Here is a 25094-nt window from a genome sequence, read left to right on the forward strand (position 1 = left end):
TTTTTCAATGGGCATCACCCTTTTTGGCATTTGTTGACATTAGGTTCCATATTGTGCTTCATCATTTGATTATTGACTTCCCTGCTGGATCACTGCTTTGGTTTAAAATGTTATGATTTTATAGTCCTTGTGATTTGCCAATTACATCTTTTCACCAGAAGCACTAGCATCTATATTCATCTAGGCTCTTCAATCATAAAATACATTCATAGATTTTGGGTAATCCTGTTCTCTGCATTTACAATATTCCTTGCATCACTTATTGAGATCTTTTCTGTTTGTTTCGGTGGTGAGCTGCAGTAGAGCCATGAGCCTGCTGTTGCCCCAGCAACAGATAAACAGTCTTCCACAGATGCGGTGATCGCACTTTGGGACACTCTTCGGCATGTTGTTCAGTTAGGGGAGGTCCCAAGAGAGTTTAGAAACCTCACATTTTCTTGAATGAGTGCTGCATTAATAGGAATGTTTCTTGAACGAGCATCACAGAACCACATAAAAACGTCTTTTTCGATGTCATCAAATGCAGCAGTTCGCATACGTTTGTAACCCGAGATTTTTCTTCTTTCAAGAAAGGTGACAGTGTCAATGGCGAAATTCCGAATTCACTGGCAACATCTTTTTACTTTTGCCGCAATCGAGAGCTGCAAAAATGTAAAGTTTTTTTTTTTAATATGAACTGTTATCGTTTTTTTGTGTCTGCCGTTTCTATAGGAGGCTGACAATGAGTTAAATTCCAATGGATGTTTTTCAAATGTTGATGAGCAATAAGCAAAAAGTATTAGTGAAAACCACCAAAAACAAAAACAGTGAGAAAAAAGTACAAGGAAAGTTCGAAGAAAGAAAAAAAAATTACAGTGTTTATCTATCCATCCATTATCTAACCCGCTATATCCTAACTCCAGTGTCATGGGGCCAATCCCAGCCAACACAGGGTGCAAGGCAGGAAATAAACCCTGGGCAGGGCGCCAGCCCACCGTAGAATTACAGAGTTTATGTTTGGGTATTGTTGTGCACAACTGAGCTGCGAACACAGAACTAACTACTGTGTGGCTGATTCATTCAGGCATTTCAAGGTCTTTTGGGCACTTCGTTGTAATGAAAGTATCTGCTGAATGTATTTCATAGTAACGCGATTTCTATAGACTCATGTCATATGGGGAAACTTTCTGGACCATAAAAACACTTCGTTGTAATGAAAATTTTGTTGTAAAGATATTCATTGTAACAGAATTTTACCTGTATTTCATTTCTGATATTAGTTTCATGTTTGGTTTTGAATTTAGGAAGATGTTTTTGATTACAGTTTTATTTTCCTTGTTTATGTGGCACCATCTTAATTCCCATCACATGACCACAATTGTTCACCACTGATTTCCCTCCTGGTATTGACCCCTTGCTGTCCCTGTCTTTCAGGCTCCTATTCATTTCCCTTTTTTTGAAAAGGAAAAAAAATAGAAAAAAGAAAAGCATACAATATTATTGAAATGGATATTTGGAGGAAGACTGGAAAACTAATTCTGTAATTTTGATTTGTTGTCTCTTAGTACAGTAGACATCTGACATTACTTTCCCTTTATCATAATTTTAGTTTGCTATATCATTTTTGCCTCAGCTTTGTCTCATCATTCATGATCTCACCTTCCTTTTTGTTTGTCAATATCCAAATCAGACAGCGCTTCTGAAAATAGTATTCATGCCAAGCTTCTAGTATTTAGAGAAACAGGTTTTGAAGTTAATTTTTCTACCATTATTTCGTTTATGCTTAAAACTCAAAGAAGGCCTGCATCTTATGTTCTGAACTAAAGGAATACATAAATTCAATAAGATAAATTGACTAATGCCATTCACCATTTTTAATATTAGAAATTTGGTTAAAAAAATAAGTTCCTAAAACAAAATAGTCAATGCAGAAATTTAAATTATATAGTCTGTGGCCCACCAGGCTGGCATCGCCAGCTTAACCCGACACACACAAGTGTGGGATACATGTTCAAGGCACACACTTTTTATTTTTATTTTTTTTCTCATGGGAAACACCTTCCCCGTTTGCCACAGGCACAACACAGTCCAAAGCACAAGCAAAGCACCAACACAATAGTCTCTTCCTTCACTCTTTTCCTTCTCCTCCACACCTCTGGTCAAGCTTTGTCTTCTTCCTCCCAACTGTGGCTCTCCTAGTAATGGCTGCTGGCTCCATTTATAAAGCACCTGGAAGTGCTGTAGTTGCTTGATTACTCGTTTCTGGTAGCACTTCTGGGTGTGGCTGAAGAACTGCCCATAAGGGCTCAGCAGCTCCTGCTGCAGCACCCCCTGATGGCGCCTGCGGATCCCAACAGGGCTGCACCACACTCCAACTCCCATGAATCCTTGCAGGATTCCAAGGCACCACTGCAACCCAGGGGGAGTTACCATCTAGCGTCCCAGGAGAGGTAACACTCTGGCCACTCTTGCTACCTGGTCCACCCAGTGTGGAGGTGTCCCGACCGGGCAATGGCCCCAGCCGCAAGCTATAAGTCATAGTTTAGTTTAGTTACTTTTATTTGCTGTGTATCTAAGGGACCATATTTTGTTTTCTTTAATGATAATTCTTGTGGCAGAATTAATTAAACATGTAATATTAATTGAACAATTTAAAATATTATAACTGTAGAGAAAAGCCAAGCAAAATGACACCTTTTATTGGCTAACTAGAAAGATTACAATATGCAAGCTTTCGAGGCAACTCAGGCCCCTTCTTCAGGCAAGATGTAAGATTACATCTTGCCTGAAGAAGGGGCCTGAGTTGCCTCGAAAGCTTGCATATTGTAATCTTTCTAGTTAGCCAATAAAAGGTGTCATTTTGCTTGGCTTTTCTCTACATTCATAATGGCTAACACGGTACAACACCCTAGTACTACAAATATTATAACTGTAAGCTGTTAAAGTAGTTAATTTTGCTTGATGCAAAAAAGATATATTACCTGTTCCGTACATAGGAAATTTTTATATTGCCCATGCCCTATAAGTTGATAGCCAAGAACAGCGTTTAGAATTTTGTCATTTGATGGTGAAGCAAGTTTTAATGCTGTAGTACTGTGTTTATTGTCTTGGCTCTTAATCCTCTTCAGAAATACCAGCTCTGCCTCCCAACCTGCCTCTCATCAGCTGCCAAGCATGGCAGAGGGTCCCTTCATTCTTGGTATTATAGGGCCTGTATGTGCCTGACGCTGCATAGAAAACAAACCACCTTGATTTAGTTGCATTTGCTAAAAGAAGCTCTTAGACAGCATGTGAATGTGATAACTGAAAGTTAGATCAGTGTCAAAGATAACACCTAAATAAAGTGAGGATTTAACCCTTTACAATGAGAGTTTTGTCTTTCTATTTGCAGCATGGCAGCCTCTGGAAGATTTTCAGTGGGGTGAACAGATAGGGTTAGTGAATATCATGAGGTGGCATGATTAAAGCTTACAGCATAGGCCAATTACAAGGAATAACAGTTATTAATATAGCAGGATTACGTACAGTATAGAGAGCAGAAATCAGATCATTTATTGGCAAATTAAATACCAATTTGCCAGATTGCAATTTGAAAGAATCATCTGCAGTAGCCTACTGCTGATGAATATTGTACTAAATAATTATAATCTGATAAAGAGTATGCATTCTATATATACTGTAATTATTATATAATTAAGCCTGAATTATGAATTGAAAAGTGTTAATGGTCTGGGGTAACTTAAAGGCACAACAACCCAGATTTCATTTTAAATTTATTTCTACTATAAACTAATTCATAGTAAAAACATAGCAGATGTTTACTTGGGAGTAACTGTTGTATATTAATAAACAACCATACTTTAGTATATATATATTTCCAGTCAAGTAGTCATCCATACAAAAATGAATGGGCAAATGTATAATTATTTCGAGTGTGAAAAGTAATAAATATAAGCCTTATAATTAATATTAGATATTGCTACAATTTATATAATGTACTTAAACCTAGCTTGCCAGTTACACTAACTAACTAGCTAAAGTTAGCTAAATTAGCATTATGTTACTTACTGTATGTCTTCTGTAGCTGTACTTAGCATCATAAGTAGTCACCATTCAAAGAAAATCACTTCAGCAAAACCATCATCACTGAAAAGCCATCCAGCATTCTTAGCAGCAACATTCACTGCACTTTGAAATGCAGAGGCTCTTAAACTTTTTGATCTGAGAGCCCAAATAAGCATGTCAGTACCACAATGGGACCCAAGAAGAGGTTTAATACCACATTGAAAGCAGGACCATGCACAGACAAAAACAATGACCATACTGTATAATATAAAGCAGTAAACCTTTTTATTTCCACTCAAGAATATTTTTCATTTAAATGTTACTAGAAGAGTAAAGTGGGAAGCAAATGTATTGTTACTAAAACATAAGTCTCATTCAAGACTGAATAGAGTCCTATGGTTTAGTGTTGCTGGTGTAAATGTTTAGCGTAAGCTTTAATCAAGCAGAGAGATTTAAAGTCCTTCTAACAGGTGGTGTGACATGATGCCATTTTTTGGACGGTGTATATGAATGGATACTTAGCTTAGTTACTTGGCTCATAGTGCTGGGTAAGGAACAAAAGTACAGTAGATAGATAGATAGATAGAGGGACAGATTGATAATTTATTTGTCCTCAGGTGGAAATTTGTCTTTTTACCGAAGCTCTTCAAATGAATAAATACATAGCAATGTCAGAAGATTAAGTTTATTACCATAATGTCAGCAGAGCCATAAACAAACACAAAATACAGACCATATAAAAAAAAGTCATTTTACTTTATCTGTGTCCATTCAAGATTATTTCTCACACAAATATTACTAGAAGAGTAAAGAGGAAAGCAAATGCATTGTTAGTAAAACAGTAATTTCATTCAGAACTGAATAGATTCCTGAGGTATACCACTGGCAGTATGAATGTTTAGTGTAAACTTTAGTAAAGCAGAGAGAAAAAGAGAAAAAAGTGATTATACAGTACTGTATTGTATAAAGATGTTATGTTTGATAGGGCAGCATTAATGGCCACTTCACTTAGGCATTTGACTCATGGTACTAGGTAAGCAATAGTACTCAGAAATAATTAGTAGATGTAGTTTATTTACCTTTTCTTAAATAACATTTTTTAACAATAATATTTTCAAATGATTAGCAAAACATTCTACAAAATGAATTTCCAGATTGTTCAGCATATCCTTGTTTTATTTTAATTGAGTGCAAAAGTTGAATGTTGTAGCCAAAAAACAATACTATTTGTATTTTACACAGGTGATATGACAAATTTGGATGAAGAATTTCAGTTTGAAATGTTAATGATTCAGACCCACATTGTGGTGAATGGCAACAAACATGTCCTTCACACTACCAGTAGATGAATATTAATTAAGCCATTTTAAAACTCTGTGTTGAGAAGAAATGTGTTTTTGCTGAGGCATATTAAGCTTAATACACAATCTTCATTGATCTTGTTTTGCTGATTTGGATCCAATTTATGCCATAAAGGTGAACATGGCCACTGAAACTGCATTTATCGTACAACACTGGAACACCACTTTATACACCCCCAGCCATTTCCTATTAACTGGCCCCCACAAAACACCCAAAAAATTGTGCTGTGTCAATTATATGTTCGTTTCATCATTTCAGACTAACGTTTTGGTGCCTTCACATGTCCGTCTCCCTTTTTCTTTTAAGTATCTTCTTAGTTTGACTGTTAAACTGGGTGCGTGAGCAGTAGCATTGTCGTAGAGAACATAAATTATATGTTCACACCAAAGAAATGAAAGCTCTGTGTTATTTGTCACCAATGTTGTTTATAGGCTTAAGTCTGAGATTGCATACGACTGCAGTAAATAGTACTCTAAACAGAGGGCAGTATATCATTCACCACATAATTCATGCTTGGACAAACGTGGTTAATTTTATTACACAATAATGTGGTGACCCATCACAAACAAGTCCATGACCCGTAAAGCAAAAACGAGTAGTGGGGGGAGGACACAAGGCATAAGAAATATGCATTCTTGTAATAAAACTGGTAATACTGTGGCCAATACAACTGTGCAAAAATTAAACTTTAGCTATTTTATTGGGCTTTTTAAAGAGTGCAAACGGGATGTCCAGAATTTTTCTGTACAGTGGCCACGGCCACCCTCTGCCATCCCTTGGAAGATCTATTATTTTTGCAGCCTACATACTCACTAACTGGATGGTTTTTTTTTCAAAAATTTAAAGAAATACCATATATTCTATTCCAAAATTTCAGCTAAATAGCAAACACTATATAAGAATTACTATTTTGGTTTATTGACAAATATCACTGAGTGTCATTAGAATACAATAAAAAATCAATCAGTATTGATACTGTGACCAAGTGCTGGCTAGAAGCTGTCAAGGAGAATGGAAAATTTCCTTTAGATAACAATGTGGCAAACAGCCCACAGAAGACAGTATACTGTTGTGGAAAATTCTTAGCAAATAAAGAAGTCTTGAATCATCATTATATATGAACTCCACACATGGACGTCCTTTATTTTCACCTACAGGTGGGGTACCACATGCTCTTGTTAATGCAGCATGGCATACTGAACAAATCTAACAAAAAGCTTCCTTTAATCCACTAGGATCATTTACATATAATGGCTATGAAACATTTCAAACACACCAATCATTTTACAGATAAGTGGTATTGTCCAGAAACACACCTCTTATATTATGCCAAGTCCCAAAATAGTTAATCATTAAGAGTCATAGGTGATACCTGTTCAAAAGAAATAAGACTTCTTATATGGAAGCTTTAATCAGAAATTGTAAGATTAAAAACTATGCTTAACTATGACATCCTGACATTTATACCAGTACATTTAAATTAGAAAATAAGATCATATATAACATTTAACTTTAATTTGTGTTCTCTGACAACAGCTGATTAGTCTCAAAGCAAATAAATCCAATTAGTCAGAAGGCAAAAAATCAAAAACCATGGATGAAGGCAGAGATTCAAAACTCAGAAAATCAAAATGAAAAACTTAAGCTGTCTCAAAGGAAACCAAGAAAGGGAACCAAGCAACAAGAGCAGAAGCTAATGCCTCTGCAGTAGTGCTAATGTATTTCAGGCCTTATGTAAACTGAGAATGGTCACCAGCTGCAGTGTCAGCCACCTTCAGTGTACAAGAAACAAGGAGCATAATTAACAGAATCAACAAAAGAAGCCAAAGCAAAATTAATAAACAAGTAAATACTAGTTAACAATATAAGATGAAAGAAAACAGAAATATATGTAACAACATAAAACACAAAATACTTAGTAAAAAGCTATAAAATAAACAAATTAATAGAAAAGAACCTAAATCCAGGGATAAAGCCCTAGTCAAATCATGACATCCAAGGTATTCCTGACTCCCTCAATACTGCAGATGTGTCGTAACGGGACCTGCATAAAATGTCAATTGTGATTGTTCTGTTTATAAGTGAATTGTATGTCTGTCCTTCCCCCTGTATATTTAAATATACATGAAGAAGTGTTTACCTCTGCAAACAGCAAGGATGTCACAAACAGCAACATTTAACCTTTTCCCTGAAGGTGCAGATTTTATGTTCCAGGTTGCGTAAGTTAAAAAAGAGAGGTTACTGCGACATTCAACAAAGTGAAAAAGACAGAGATCACAATCAGTATCACAGACATTGCTGTCATTCACCAGAAAGAACAGTCATCTGTACTTTTCATCCAGTTACACATGGCAGTAAGTTGTTTTGGACTTTTCAACATCTGCTAACCGTGAATGTCAGTCTGCATTCTGGACTCATCAGTGAGATTGTTTCGGTTTTTATTTCAAAATAGCCCTGTTTGAATTGTGTTATCTGCTTTTATTTGATCTCCTGGATTTGCCAGCTTTCATCCATTTTTCATAACCTGCAGTATCCCTGTTTGTTCTTCATTTTGTAATTATTTATGTTTTGCAATTAAGGCAAGGGAGGTCAGGGACTGATTTCTGGCTTATATGTATCACTGTATATGTTAGTATTTATTTTGGGATCGGGAATTTTGGGATTGATTGAAATGTCATCTTTTTTAAATATTTAATTTCCATTTACAAAACCTTATTTTTGAAATGTTTATCTTTTTGCTTTGCACCCACCCCCACCATAACCTATCATCTATAGAGGAGGAGTGAAAGCTTTGGATTCATCAAACATTTCAAACTCCAGTTTTCAATGGATCTGAATGTTTTAGGGTCCCCTAATACCGAAAACATTTATATCTCGAGGATGGGTGTGTGTCTGTCTGTGTGTGTGTCTGTGTAGCACAGTTTCTTGGGATGGTCTAGAGCTAAAATGGCTGGACAGAAAAATACCAAACTCAAAACTTAAACCTGTTATGTGATGGCAATGTGCTGATTAGTTTTTGAGCCAAATCGTAAATACCCTAATAATTACTGAAATGTTATGCGATAGTTCGGGTAACTTGGTTCCTAGGGCACAAAGCCTACTGATGCTCAAATTTTTTCAGAAATTTGTGTGTGTATTGGGGAGTGAGGGAAGACATTTAAAGGTAAGTGTGTCTTGGTGTCGCTGATTCGAGACTGCCGTCCTCTGAGCGTGAGCACAGTTGTTATAATGTACCATACTATTGGTCTCAAGAATTTGTCAAATAAAATCTTTTGTTGCATAACTTGAGAAAGGTTGGAAACTGAATCACTGGATATAAAGTTTCTGAGCTTCAGATGACTGTAGCACCAACGTGCACTGCAATCTGTTAAAAGAGTCTGATAGGATTCAACAAGAAAATGTAACTTATTGAGTAAAAAGATAAACCACAGAGGACTATGATGAGATCACAATTCCTTTCAGAGGCTTAAACATTGATGTACTATTATACGTGTACATGGACTGGCCAGCATAACAACACATCTTAGAGATGGAACATTGCTAAGTCCTGTTTCTGATTGGTGCTTTGTCTCAAACTATCACCTTTAATAGGGAGTACTGTATATTGGCATCTGCAACAAGGTAATGCAGCCTGTGTTTTCATCAGAGTATGAGAATATATGGTTCACACAAATCAATATTAGCAGTGCTCATCAGCTCATTCCATTATGTAGCAGTTTTTTTTCCAACTATTCTTTTTTGAAGTAGAAGAGTAGAATGACCTCCCAGAGTCTTTTTGATCACTTAACAGCTCCATGTGTGTGATTGCCAGTTCATACATTGTATTGTAATATATGATGGCTCCTCAGAGCTCGGCTTCTGAATCTTTCAAGCACCCCACTGTTGATCTAATAGTAATGCACAGTATATACTGCAGTATTGTTCCTGCAGTGAACTTCTGATTCAGTTCTTGCAGTTTAATTTTAGTTTCTAATAGCTGAGCGATACAAAGAAAAGAGCAGACAGGAAAAGAAAATGAGGTACGTTGATTTTAACTCATTATGACTTCTAAATCAGGATGTGCAAATGGATTATTAGCAAGTACACATCATAATGCAAACAATTAGAATTTAATTAGGATTGGTAGTTTTCAAAGGCAATGGCGTTGTTTTATATTCGCTAGCAAAAGATGTCAAATAAATGTACCATAGCTAAGGTTATCTAGGTGTTGCTTGTCATTAAGGCGATCTGATGAACAGATATAGCAAAGTTGTTTACCCTTACTCCAGTAGTGAGCTATTTTGTTCAAGTTTAATTGAAGATGTTGCTTTTAATTCTAAATTGAAGGTTTTGTTTATCCTATATATTACATTGTGACACAGTTAAGCTCCCAAATGCCACAGATATCTAAGATCTGCCTGAGGGAGAAAAGCATTCCAAGGGACTATGGGTAGAATCAGGAGTGATTTTTAATAGTTAGGCTAAATAGTGAACTCCAAAAGCCAAAAACCTTGCATTTGTAATGGTCGGGGAACAAGCGTCAATTGGAATTTGAGACCAGAGAAGCATTTAGAAGGACTAGCTTAATAACAATAGAAGGACAGCCATGTCTCAGTTGTTTTGTATCCATTCCTTTTGTAACCTGCTTCTCCAGTTCAGGGTCTCAGGATGTTTAGCATTTTTATTCATAAACTGTATATTTATTTTATTTCTGTACAAATCTCTGTTGAATAAAGACAGCTGACAAAGCAGTTATGCAACTCTTAACAGCACTAAGGTATAAATATTCAGAATTTAAATATTACTCAGTATGTCAGTATGTCACGTGCTTGATATAGTAAAATTACAAAAGAAACTAAAATATGAACTTGCCAATAAAGTGACTAGGCGGCAACATTATACTATAATTGCTATATTTAGTTAGAGAACATAAACTGATGGTCAAAAGCAGTCCATAATAGCAGCATTTTGCGACGTTAATCCACCAAATCTTCTCATTATCCATACTTGTTTGAACTGAGGAGCTACACTGTGCGTGCATTAGAGGCCAATGAAAACGGACTGGCTGATGCATGTGGCGTGGGCAGCTTTTGAAGGCAATCAGAGGTGATCCCCCTTGATTTTTCAGTAAGCCAGCCCTAGGATTTTGAAACTAGAGTGTGCCATGACATGTAGCCAGGGTGGGAGCTGTGACCTTTGGGCATGGAGGAATATTGTGGAGTAGGCAGAGTGTTTTCAGGATTGCCTGATATGGTGTTAAAACATAGCTTGAACATCCTATAATGAGGGAATTGCCTTAATTCGATTGATCTTTGACAACTGCAGGACAAGTAGATCTTCAATGGTGGACTGAAATAAATGTTTTAGGCATCCCTACAACCAATATGACAGGAAGCTCCTTTTATTCTAAAAAATAATGATGTTCTTTCAGGCTACAGTTAATATGAATCAAAATCATATTATTTGTATACTACTTGAGGATGAAAAAAGGACAAAGGAGGTAGAAAAAAAGGATGACTCATTGCTTAAGAAAAGCTGAACAAAGTCAGTGTGTATTGTTGAAAGGGGATTTTTCAATCAGTAGTTAGGTATGTATTTGTGGATTTATAAAAAGACATAGTGTTTTTATGAGTCCTAAGCATTATTTTTATGTAGAGCTCTTCAGAAAATGGCAGATTTATTTTATTAAAAAAGAATATATACTTATATGTTCACAATATGTAGAATCTTTGCCAGCTACTAAACTGGTAAACCCAGTTAGGTGGGGTACAACTGAGTGACCACTTTATTAAGTATACCTGGCCCTTCTCATCTATCATTGCACAGAATATTCTTTAAAACAAGCAGACAAGTGAGCAGTTATAAGTAGGAGTGGATTATCTGTGTGCATTTCAGAAAGAGAATAAGCAAGACTGAACATGTAAGTGGCTTTAAATGGCAACTTGTCAAACACAGTTAGTCGATCAAACATATCCTGCCAAAAAGTAATTAACTGGTCCTCCATAGAAGCAATAATCCATCAGTTATGTGGCAATAACTTGGTAAAGAGAAGTAGTGTACTATAAAACAGGTGTGTTATGAATGGGATGGGTGACGGAATCCTCTAAAAACCATAGGAACAAACTGCTCTTAACAAGCAGAAGAATCAATTAGCTACTGTGGTTGAAGATGACCCACAACAAGGTGTTTCCTGACCTAGCACTACACAATGGGAAGTACTGTCCATGTCGCACTATTTTTGTGTCATCACCCACCTTGATTACAGTGGTCCTTAGTTCCAAAAGAAAAGATGACCTGATGCCATATCAAGGTAGTCAGGTGTTCTGAGTCTAGTTTGGAACCGAGACAGTGATGTCAAGCATTATTAAACTTGACCTTTCAGTTTCTTCATTATAGACAAGTAAGCCCCACTGCCAGCATTGTCCCACTTTCACATCCAAATATCAAATATACAATTTCCAAATACTGTGATATGTCAGGATGACCACACAATCTCACAAAAGCCAAAAATGTTTCCCCCACAATCTTCCTTAGTTATATTTGCCTTAGCAAAAGTGAAAAGTTTAGAGATTATTATGATCTATCTCTTTCTAGTTTTTGGCATTTTTGTTATGCCCATTGTACAATCCTCATCTGGTAGTCATGAACATAATGGATTGGCAAATAAAGTTGATCCTGCAGGAATGTTACACATATCTTTGACAATTCAATTGCTCACTGCCTTATTACCCTATAGCCCCCCAAGTCATTAAAGACTTATTTTTTAAGTGGTTATTGCAGTTCCAAAAACAACTGACAGGTAGTGAATTGCCTCGTGTGAAAACCCCACATGATAACTTCCACAGGCCTCTTTTTAAGAGGTGCTACAGAAACTTACTCCCTCTTCTTCAAAATACAGGCTCACATCTGTTTTTCTTTTGCTCATCCCAAAGTTCTCTTTGAGAACTCTTTGGCATTGATCGTATCACTCTGATCCTGTGTTTTTAATATATGAAGGAGAGAATGAAAATAGTGATTTTAGATCAGTAAACTGAGAGTACCTTATGGTAAACTGGCACCTTGCTCGATATCTGTTTTGTACATTTTGTCCAGTGTTGCTGTTATGATGAACACCTGCACTACTTTTGTTTTTCTATGAATAACTAATGTTGTCCTAACAATTACGAATTATTTCAACGGTATTTTGACAACATTTTTCTTCTTCCATTCACTTAAGCCTACTACAAGACTGCAAGGGACCATAGCCTTTCTTAGCACCAAGAGAAACATGGGGCTTCGCCATATTGCAGAGATCACATACTACAGGACCCTAATACCTGTACTGACTGTACTGAGGAAGGACCGAGAGAAAAGACGAGATCAAAAAAAAGTAGCAAAGGTCAAAACCACAGATCAAAGAGAGAAATTACAAAACCAGAAACACTAACACAAAAATCAAAGTACAAAGCAAAAGTCTTAACCTAAAAATCCACAAGAGAAAGCAAGCATGCAGTTTGAAGAATAAATTCAATCTTGGAATTAACAAGAGCTGCAAGATTTTCTATATAATATAAAATATATAATCACACTGAAGATGACATCATTGCACCATTCCGGTGCTTTGTGGGTTATATGGATTGCGGGTTATAAAAAAAAATGAAACTCATTTTTAAAGATTCAGGAATGTCCAAGAAAAGATAAATATAAACAGGAATTACAACAACACACATATTAACTCACAATGAGCTACTTTCATCGAAACCAAAATATTGTTACACAAATCTAAATTATTTTTTTTACAAGTTATTCACAATAGTACTGTATGGAAGATGGGAGCCAATAATACTTTAACTTGGAACATACATACACATATCCACACACCTGCTCAAACTAATTCATGGTCATGGATTCAGCACCCTGAGTTTAAATCCTGTGTGAGTTGTCCCTGTACCACCCACATCCCCAAAGACATGCATGCTAGGGTAATTGGCCGGTCCAGATTAGCCCAGTGGGAATTTGAGTGTAGGATAGGCTAACACCAGAAATCCAAAGCTGTCTCTTTTCTTGCTGCTGACAGAATGTAACTGAATAATTTCTGGCTTGTTACCACAATCTACTACCACAAAAGCATTTTACAATTAGTAAGCTGAGCATGGCAGTTCAGTCATACATGTCATGGGTCTCATGGGCCATTTATATGAGCCCATCTGTATAATTATCTATTTATCCGACCTTGCTGTTTTTCCATTATAGTTTTATTAAAAATTATACAAATGCAGGTATACTGATATTTTTGCCACAAAATGTAGGATTAGATATTAAATGTGCTTACAGTATAGACTTACTGTTTAATTAGTGATTGATAATTGGGGTTATGGGTAACATTTGTTTTTATTTTCATTGGTTTGTTTTGTAGCTTCATTCTAAAGGTGCGACCACTAATAGGAAATCTTGTAGTGCTCTTATTGAGAGCCTATTGCTTTCTCATTTCTCATTTAGTGTCATGTTTTTCTTTTCTCTCTCTCACACACTCTTTCTCTTTTTCACTCTCTCCTTTTGTCTCTAAGTCATTTTAGTCAGTGTCTGAGATGAAGTAGCAGTTGGGAGTTATCTAGCAATTGCACTGCATGTAAAGTTAAACAAATGAGCTTACATTGAGAACCATAAAGAAAAAGATTTTTCTGCACATTTTGTATCATATTTTGCTTTATAATTAAATACATATAACAGAACTATGTTTCCGTTTCAGATCTAGTTGAAATTGAGCCAGTGTTGTTCAAAACTATTTTTGTTTTCCATAAAACATGACACTTCTTTCATGGATACAGGCTGAGCCTGCAAAGGGTGTTAGGAACTATTAGCTATATCTTGACTATACTATATCATGTATGCAGCAATATTTTTCAGACTTTTTAGTCATAGCCCTTTCAAGCCATACTTCTGCCAGTTGCATTCTGCTTCATCAGTTTTAGAAGATTTTAATAGTCCTGAGTTTTGGATCACAGATTTTGAGTGATTTAAGGTGAGCATTTCAAGTAAAAGGCTACTCACACCTTTCATCCACATGACTGAACACCAGCTATAAAACGTGGAAATCTTTTTTCTCTTGTGGTGTTCTCTATAAACCTGTATTTCTTTCTTGAAAAATAAGAATATTATTAACATACATATGAGTAACTGAATTGAAAAGTGTGTATTTGTATAGAGCAGCTTCTCTACATACCTTTAAATATATTGAGATATTTGTGTCTAAATAAATAAAACACTGTTGGGCAGCAAAAGAGAAATGTTTTATTTACAAAATACAATTAATTCTTTGATATACCTTTTTTATGGTCCAATCAAAATTTCATATTCTCTTTAGGTGGCTGTGCCTGAAACACAAAATACTAATAACTCCATGAAGAATATCATATAACAGGATATTATATAGTATTAAGAATGAAACAGCAGGGGCAAAACTGAAGAAAAGTGAAGACTCAATGAATAGAAAACAAAACAAGTTTGTGCTTTTGAAAGAGCCTTCAGACATGCCCGAGTTGCATTAGCTGACTCTGAGCTACCGTTTGTGATCACCTGTGCATCATTATGGTGTAAGATGGTTCAAATGAGAGATGGCAGCACCAACCACGAGGTCATGGTGGGCAGCTCTCTCAACAGCGTCTGCTGGTGTTGAGTGCATTGTGGTTTCCTTCATAATAACTTGAGAAAGTTAATTGGAATGACTTTGATGGTGTAGGTACTATACCAAATGAATCTAGGGTGAAAGTTGTTGGAGGAAAGAGCAGAACATTTCTTGTAGTATTTTAAAAGTGGACTTTTATAAAACAGGCCATTCTGTTAAAACAGGTCATTGTTACTTGGATAAAGAAAATTGTACTTGTCTGTTAATGCTTTTGTGTTTGCTTCAAAATCACCTGATTATTCTGATGATTAGGTTAAGTAGGAAGTGTAATATGGTAATATGTAGTTATTTTGTTACTGTGCATGTTTTTGTGGATTGGCTTAAGAACCATCTTAAATCAAATGTATAATGAAAGCCTGTTACCATAATGCATGCATGTTAAGCTGTTTCTAAATTATACAAGTAGGCTGTGCTGTTGGGTCACATTTATGATGTCACAAGTGTTAGCTAAAGCAGCTGATTTTGGAAAAATGAGTTTAGTTTTATGAACTTTGTATAATGGCACTGAGCTTAATAAGTTCATTGAAAGAGCTGATCAGAGGAGAAGACAGAGAACGATCCAAGAATGCTGTGAGTTAATGTCAACACTTAAAGCAATATCAGAGATAAGATGATGAAAAACAGTAAACGTCTTGCGGTACCAAGTTGTATGTGTTCAGTGCCACACTTTATTTTGCTTTAATTTATGTGTCTATTTGAATAATGCTTAACATTTGTTAAAACCTGCCTGCACATCTGCTCTATTTTACCGATAAAGCTGGAAAGTTCTTTCCTCAGCTAGGTCAGTTTTGATGAGAGATAGAGACCACTCCCAATAGAAAGTCTAAAGGGTTAAATCCTGAAAGTAAGGTAGTGGACCTTAGTCCTGGCTGCAGGTGCATTGTAACTGTGAACTGTATATCCCCAAAGGCTGGTAAATGTATGAATAGGTAAACAAAGCAGTTGTATTACACTGTGTTTCCACATGAAAAAGAATATGTGTGTCTGATGAAAGGCATATGTTTAAGGAGAGGTGTCCCCAAAAGACTTCCCATAAAAAAAATGTATAGAAATATTAGGACTGATTTTTTTAATGATAAAAATTATATATAATGAATACTATATGTTCATTGATGGTATAAGACATCTTAATGGATTCAGATACATAAATATATCAATTAATGAACTGTCAGCGAATAATTCTATTTCAGAGAAGGATAGAATGTGCAGTGGTTAACCCTGCTCTCATATGAATTTAGCAACTTTTCTGCTATTATGGTGGTCTCCTAATCATCCCAAAGACGCATGTATTATATGAAATTGGCCCAGTGTATATGAAATTGAGCTGTAATGGACTGGTGTCACATCCAAGACTACTTTAAGCTTTGTATAAAACCATAGGGTCTTGCTCCCAACATGATTCAGTAGATTTAGAAAATGGATGGATAAACATTTTATTTCTGAGTTAATTCCTTACTCGTGTTTGCTGTGATTGAAACCTTGAAAATGATTACATGCAATTGAGAATATATAAGTAATTTTAAAGAAATTCTCCATTATACCTGTGTGAGATAAATGGCATGATACTGCGTTCATTGCAGAAATTGAATTGGAAACCTTCAGGATGTTCATATAGTGTGCCACAGAACAAACCACATATTATATCAATTGTACAATTACAATTGTTTTAAACTTGTACTATACTGTATTCTAAACGTACGCAGGAAAGTGCTTACAGTTAAACTCAAAGATACTCTGTTGTTACAACAGACTTTTTTCTGTTTTATAAAATAGAACCAGAATATTTTTAAAGTGGGCTAGGGTAATAAAGTTAATGTATCCTGATGGTTTAGTTTAAGTTGCTTTGGGTAAAAGTAGCACAAATGTGACACAAATGGGCCCCTAAAATGTGTTCCAGAATGACCTGTAATAAAAAATGCTCATAGCTTTAGACATATTTTATGTTGACCAAAATTTTTTAGCTAAAGGATCATTGTTGTCTGTTCAGTTTTCTCCTTCATCCCAAAAATGTGCAGGATAGGATGACTTGAAATTAAAGCAGTGTAGGTGAGATGGTTTTTATGTGAGTGATTGTGTCATGTAATGAAGTGCTGTCCCATCCAGGGGCAGTTCCTGCCTTTTACCTAATGCACGTTCAATAGCTATTGGTTCCTGGCTGCTGTTTAATGAAGTGACTAGGTTCAGGCTGTAGTGGCCCTGGGCCTATGTGATTCACACTGATTCAACAGTGATTTATTTATTTTTTATAGGACTACCCAGCCTGGTCTGACATGCATACTCCTCCCAGAGAAGCACTCGATACTGAGGTAAAAATCCTATCAAATTTATTAAATGGGAAATTAACAAAAAGAAATATACATAGATTATTTATAATTTCCTCCCCAATAACCAAAAATAAAGACACACCATTCAAAAGTATGAGCACAGTCCCAAATATACAGTAGTCCAGATTTACCACTGATGATAGCTGCAATATGGAAAAACACACAGAGAGAAGCAGTCCTCTCTCAGAGTGAGGGGAATTGAAGACCTGTCCAGGTAGTGTGTGCTACAAGATAATGGATGTAATGTATCCTACTCATGTTCTGGAAGTTACCTTGGGTAAAACTGTCTGCCAAATAAGCAGTGTTAATGGGGTTGTGTAGAAAAGCAAAGACATCAATTTAAGTGACCCATTGAGGGTCATACAATGAGTGAGTGGTACTGACTGAGCAGGCATCCTTGTAATTTATAGTCCAGATGACTCATCCTGGTCATTTAATTTCCTTGCATTTTTTTGTACTTGACAAGAATACTTGGACAATTTAGAAGAACTCCTTTATCACAGTGGCATCAGACAGATGTATCTATTTTCTTGTCTTAGAAGCAGAATTAGTAAACTATGACTAACAAGTAAAAAGTTGGTAATATACGGGTCATCATGTCATTATGTTTGATTGTTCAAAAATCTAATCAACCTTAGTAAAGGGATAGGTGTTTGCCTCTGTGTCCATTTGGTTGCCATGTCTTTGTCATTCCAAAAGATGCTGCATCACAAACACACTGCATTTGTCATTCCAATAGATGGAACACTACAGACATTAACACTGCTTTTATGAATCCTGTACCAAATGACAACTAACAGAGACGTATACATTGCATGGTGCACTACAAATGTTAATGCTGCTGTCTATATTGATTACTTAGATTTCAACTCATGTTATATGGGTAGCACAGCTAGTAGATTTATATTAATGCATTTCGAAAGGTTTTCCTTCTCAGAAAACAATATTGCAGAATACCCTATAGTGAAACGTTTTTCACTTAATGACTGTAAGAGAAGTTTTGTGTCTACTTTTGGTGGAGTGGATTTTTAAAAGATGGAAATCCTAAACTTACTCCTGCAATGAATGGTTCAGTTCCAGTTAATTCTTATTGTTTTGTTGATCTTGATAATGTTATTTTGGAAAGTTCTAAAATACAGTAAACAGCAAGTGGTTAATGTAAATGTGGAGATATAAGAGGGCAATGAGTTAGATCATACAGTATGGTTGGCTTGATGCTAAATTAGCAAGGGTGTTAAGCTCTCCAAGGAGAAATCCAAATGCATTGAACATTTTTTTTTACTGGTTAAACCTCCAGTATTAATGTAAAGATTTTCAGATGCAAATGCAAACTGGGGCATTAAACTAAATAAAACGTCACTGAATTACATTTTTATAATTAAATACTCTGTTCGTCACCCAAGGCATGAAGATCCAGTACCTTTTTAAATTGGATGGATAATTATTTTTCCTGACATTTATTCAAGGTACTCAATAAAGATGTCAGAGCTCAGATATAGAAGATGACAGCGTAAGTGGCCCTATGCTCCACTCACTTAAGATAGTGGACATTCACTCTAATTACTACATTATTCTAAGCATTAGGTATTCAGTGAGCCATTCGGAGTCGGCATGATGTACGGTCTGTAAGAAGGCAGCTAAATCTGACAGGCTGAGCACAGCTGCGGCAATCATTCGACCAGAGGGACTGGTGGCTCACTTCAGTGGTTAGAATTGTCAGAACAGACGGCTGTATCTTCTGAAAAGAAACATGATGCATTGTTTTCTTGCTGCTTTCAGCTGTCTTTTGAAAATTGGATGGGACTATCTAGGAAAATGTCTTGTTTTTCCCAGCAAATCAAAAAAAATGCATTTCACATTTATACTTAATTGGTTAAGCTGTAAGGGAACGCATCTCAAGAAATGCTTTAACAAACATTTCATTATTAACCTTACTTGATCTTCACGATATCTAAAAAAAAATTGTACTCCTTAATGATATCCGTTGCATCTTGCAACTTGTACTGAAATCTTTCACACTTGAGGGACCTGCACCATCCAATTAATATTAAATGTTGACTCATCCTGATCCCGACAGAGCTTAATCAGTATTAAACATCACTAAAATTAATCCAAAATCCTGCCTCTGCATTTCTGTTGATAATGCTCACTGAACTGTGCATGCTGTAATTATTACAAAATGTCATTGACCCTTGCTAAATGTGGTGTTTGTTAACAGGTACTAAATATTAGCGTGCATTGCTTATATCCAGTGCTATCTGACAGCTACTAAATATTCTTAATTAGTAAAATTACAGTAATGTTTTGCTCACTAAGGGAAAAGGTCCAAAATGACTCTTATGGTAACAGTATGGAAATATACAGTTCATTTATGTTATTAATGTGTTCAATTTATGAATTGACATAAATAAGTAAATCTGTCTGTCTATACCTCTTTCATATCGTGTTGCCCTAATCTAGAAAAATATCTAGTTGGGTCCTATCCTGGCAGAATGTGGCACAAAGTTGGTAGCAGCCCTGGATGAGGCACTAGACCAATGCAAAACACACTCATGCAAACAGCCACACTTGCCTTGTATGGGGTCAATTTACAGTCACCAGTCACACTAGCACACACATCTTGGAATACTCATACTTTGAACACTACTACTTTGAAGATTCTGAATGTGTGAGGCAGAAGCACTAACATCTTCTCCACTGTGCCACCCTTAAATGCGAAAGCAAAAAGTGAAATATCAATAAAAAGCCAGTTACAAACGCAATCTACAGAATTGGCTATTTATGTTACCATCAGGTTTCTGAAAGGAAAAGCAAATGTATACGGGCTCTACAATCAGTAAATATATGAATTTATTTATTTATGTATTTAATTGTAGTACTTTAATGCTAGCACAATATACAGTACATTCAAAGAGATTCAATAACTAGCACATACAAGATTGGGGTTAACAAGGTCAGGTCAGTTCCAGTCTGTGTACTTGAAGAAGGGTCTTGAAGAAGTTTTTCTGTTATAACTGTTCTTACATTGGCTAGCCATTGTTGTGATGTTACCCCTAACAGAAAATCCAAAACCAACAAAACCCTCTTAGAACTCAAAAACAGCCACCATAATTAATAACATTTATATAGTGCTTTTCTCAGTACTCAAAGCACTATCCACACAAGGAGGAACCGGGAAGTAAACCCACAATCTTCCACAGTCTCCTTACTGCAAAGCAGCAGCACTACCACTGCGCCACTTAAGATCACATATGATTGCATCTTGCCTGAAGAAGGGGCCACGAGTTGCCTCGAAAGCTTGCATATCCATCCATCCATTATCCAACCCACTATATCCTAACTACAGGGTCATGAGGGTCTGCTGGAGCCAATCCCAACCAACACAGGGCGCAAGGCAGGAAACAAGCCCTGGGCAGGGTGCCAGCCCACCGCAGGGCGAGCTTGCATATTGTAATCTTTTTAGTTACCCAATAAAATGTGTCATTTTGCTTGACTTTTCACTACATTCATAATGGCTAACGGTACAACACCCTAGTACTACATTATACATCAAATAAAGGAAACAAAATGAACTTAATTAAATGGAAAAAAAACAAAAGGATTAAACAACCAAAAACACAAGAATTATTAATTCGCTGAAGATTAATTACAAAATTGAACAAATAATCTAAAAACAGTAACCAGCACCAAAAGAGCAATTCAAAACCATACATTTCAGATGCAGGCAAATTTTCTCAACTAAACTAAAAATCCTATCCAATATGTCTCCTATGACAGGGGTTCTCAAATTCAGTCATGGACCCCAGTGTATCTGCAGGCTTTCATCCCGTCGGATTTCTACCTTTAATTGAACTCTTACCTTAGTTTAGCACACTGATAGCTTCTGTTATTTATATATACAGTAATCCCTCGCTACTTCGCGGTTCACTTTTCGCGGATTCACGACTTCGTGGGTTTTTAAATACAAGTGATTGCCCGCCTATCGCGGAAGTTATGTTCCAGACCCATCAGCAACAGGAGAAAATCCGCGATATAGAAAGACCATATAAATAAACATTTTTATAATTTAAGCCTTAAAATACCCATCCCACATGCTTTAAACACATGTAAACTTATAAAACACACTTTGTTAACATATATGATATGTGGATGTCGGGCTAAGGATATGAGTAACATCTCACTATTATAAAACATTTTAACTTCACGCAAGACAAGACAGTGAGACAGGAAAATAGGTGCTGTATAGGCTTTTAAATTATTGACACGCAGAGCGACAAGCAGCACAAAGCCAGCACAAAGTCCACTTCTCCTTAGCGTTCATTCAGCTCCCCACCCCCTTGACAATGTGAAGTGGCAGGAGCGTACTGCGCCTCCGGGGAGGGGGATTTGAGCGAATGTGCGTTCAGCCCTCACACACCCCCACTCCTCCTCCTCCTTCCGAACGTGCAGAGCAATAAGCAGGCATTTTGGCAGAAGCAGCACAAAGTCCATTTCTGCTCAGCGTGAGTTCAGCTGCCCCCCTTCACAAAGCCAGTGCAGACACATCGACGTCTGATCGCTGTGTGCAGTGTGCAGTGTTGGTCTGCGATGTTTAAGAATGTAGAAAGTGTTTAAGAGCATAGGAAGTGTTTATAAGAGTGTGGGAAAGGTTAACAAGAGAGTGAGAAAGGTTTATAAGAGTGTGGGAAGGGTTTATAAAGCCTTAAAATATGTATAAATAATAAAATAAATATAGGTCGCTACTTCGCAGATTTTCACCTATCGCGGGGGGCTCTGGAACGTAACCTCCGCAATAGGTGAGGGATGACTGTATTGTAAAAAGGAACAGACTCGACACACATAAAAAAGGTTTGGGGCAGCCACCCGCATAATGTTCCTAGCTGCAAAGGTTTTCTTTTCATTCAACAGTTTTGTTGATTGTACTGAGTCCAAGACAGAACTGATGAAGGTTGGAAAAGATGGCAGTTTTAAGTGGTCAGACAGGAAGTGATGTAGGGTAACCGGAAATGGTGTTTTTCTGACATCAGCCTGGGCGCCGGAACTGGAAGTGACGTTCTTCTAGGCACCGGAACAGGAAGTGACGTTCTTCTAGGCGCCGGAACCGGAAGTGACGTTCTTGATTCAGACCCGCGGCTGGTCTGCAGAGACAACAGGAGAAGGTTTAGTGCACCCCGCCCTCCCCTGGCCTGGCGTGGAATTACCTTTACTTGGTCCACACAACGTCCTCCTACTCGCACGTGTGTGACAATATATATATTGTATATATATATTGTATCTGTCCAAAAATGGCAAACTGGATAAGCCTCATTACAGAATGAAGCAAGAATGTGTGTATTCTTTTTTCTTTTAAATATTTTGTTTTTTTAATGTTCTGGTTATTTAAGCCATTATTTACTATAATGTACCGAAGTGGGTAACAGTTTAATAGCAGTCCTTTGCCATTCCATTTTTGTTTGCACTGTTGTGTGCTTGTCATTAATTGTCATTAGTTGAATACAATTAATGAATTAATGGAGCAAACTGCACAGAACAAGTGATTTAAATAGAAAATTACAAAATAGAGTTATATGTTGAAAGATACAGTCTGGGAAAGATATTATTTACAAATGTAGATCTCACACTGCTGTACTTCTGTAAATGCAAAGCAAGAGAAGATTAAAGGGCAGCTAACTAAACGGTGAGGGAAATTAATGGACAGATATTGTTGTTACATTTTTGTTAATCAGTTTGGAACTGCTTTGTTTTACTATGTGTTACAAAAAAATCTATATCTTTATATGTATACTGTATATGCATTAAGTAATTTGTAAAGTAGCAATTGCATTTTATTTTTGAACTTGTTACAGAGCTCCGAGCCTGCATTCAGTGGAGAGTGCTGCACAAAAATAAACTTAATTGGGTTGAATCATTTAAAGATAAAATTAATTGGAACAAATGTAGTATATGGTAACAATCCTGTTGATGTATGACCATCACACCTATTTGAGCTTACTGGACATCCATTACTAACACTAATATGGGCATTAATGTGGAGCTGACCCACCTTCTCAGCTATAACAACCTCTTTCCACAAGATTTTGGAGCATATCTGTGGGTATTTATGCCTATTCAGCCAAAAGAACATTTGTGAGGTCAGGTACTGATGCTAAATTAGAAGACCTGGCTTTCAATCTGCTTTCCAGTACATCCAAAAGGTGTTCAGTAGGGTTGAGGTCAGGGCCGTCTGCAGGGCACACAAACCCCTCCATGTCTTTGTTGACCTGGCTTTATGCATAGGGATACAGTCATCCTGGAACAGAACAAGGCCTTCCTCAAATTGCAACCACGAAGTGGGAAGTGCACAATTGTCTAAACTGTCTTTGAATGCTTTGGCATTAAAGGTACCCTTCATACTGAAACCAAGCGGCCTAGCCTAAACCCTGAAAAACAGCCACAGACCTTTATGCCCCCTCCACCAAACTTTACTACAGGCACTATGTAGTCCAGAAGGTAGTGTACTCTTAGCATCCTTCAATCTGAGATTCGTCCATCAGACTGTCAGATAGTGAAGCATGGTTCCTCACTCCAGAGAACACATTTCTACTGTTCCAGAGTCCAATGGCAGCCTGTTTTACATCACACCAGCATTGCACATAGTGATCTTAAGTTTGTGTGTAGCTGCTCAGCCATGGTAACCCATTTCATGAAGCTCCTAACACATAGTTCTTGTGCTGATGTTGCTTCCAGAGGCAGTTTGGAGCTCTGTTGTGAATGATGCAACAAAGGATAGGCTATTTTTATGCAGTATGTGCTTGAGCATTCAATAGCCTCACTGTGTTTTTGCATGGTCTGACACTTTGTAACTGGGCTTTTGTTGTTCCTAAATGCTCCCACTTCACAATAACGGAACTTACAGTTGGCCGGGGTTGACCTAGCAGAGCAGAAATTTTATCGATTTGTAGAAAAGGTGCCACATTTAAATCACTGAGTTCCTCAGTGTGACCTTTTCTATCGCCATTGTTTACCAGAGGAGATGTATGGCTGTGTGATTGACTTTATGCATCTGCTAACAAATGGATGAGGCTGAAACAAGTGAATACACTTACACTGTATACATCGTCATTATGAAGTCCTTGTGTAACTTTAAGTTATACAGTAACTTCAGTTTTATGTATGATTAAATTAATCATTAAAGAACAATGCATTTATCGTATCACAGTTTAATAGTAAATTTGTGATAGTTTATTACTTTTAATTAATTTGTTCATTTGTTCATTATTCTGTTTTCAGAATTATGATTGACCCATGACTTCAATAGAAGAGAAAGTAAACTGCATCCTGTGATTGACCAGACTAAAACTGGCCAACGCAGTGCAAAGAAAATTTTGAACCCATTACAACAAAGATGCACACAAAACTCAACCACATTCTTGAAATGAATTGAGAACTAGGATGACTAGTGTGATTCAGTGTATTACTGAAAATAAAATGCAAAGCATATTTGTAGAGCTTCAGAATCACATTCACATTTTATATATGTGGTGATGTTGAACATGTTGAAAACCAATTATCTCAAGAATACATCTGTGTAAACATGTTATCAATTCTTTCACTTACCCTTTTAACAGATAAATTTTATCATGTATAGAACTGAAGTTATGTATATTTAAAACTGTACAAGGACATTATAATGACTCTGTATATATACAGTATATCATACATATACACACAGTGAATGTATT

The 25094-nt window shown here is 36.5% G+C and overlaps 1 protein-coding gene across 4 annotated transcripts in view; it reads left to right on the forward strand.

Moving 5' to 3' along the window:
- Positions 1 to 25094, forward strand: part of LOC114650673 (leucine-rich repeat transmembrane neuronal protein 4-like) — a 651592-nt gene that overhangs the window by 491196 nt on the left and 135302 nt on the right. For 2 of the 4 annotated variants that reach the window (XR_007934190.1, XM_051923483.1), the window contains exon 3: positions 17299 to 17355. The exons of the other annotated variants lie outside the window; for them this stretch is intronic. Coding sequence is in view for 1 of the 2 variants with exons in the window: in XM_051923483.1 (XP_051779443.1) it covers positions 17299 to 17355 (57 nt within the window). In the remaining variant the exon portion in view is untranslated. The remainder of the gene's footprint in view (positions 1 to 17298; positions 17356 to 25094) is intronic. 4 annotated transcript variants of the gene reach the window in all.

The sequence above is a fragment of the Erpetoichthys calabaricus genome, chromosome 1, assembly GCF_900747795.2.
Source record: "Erpetoichthys calabaricus chromosome 1, fErpCal1.3, whole genome shotgun sequence".
Lineage (NCBI taxonomy): Eukaryota > Metazoa > Chordata > Cladistia > Polypteriformes > Polypteridae > Erpetoichthys > Erpetoichthys calabaricus.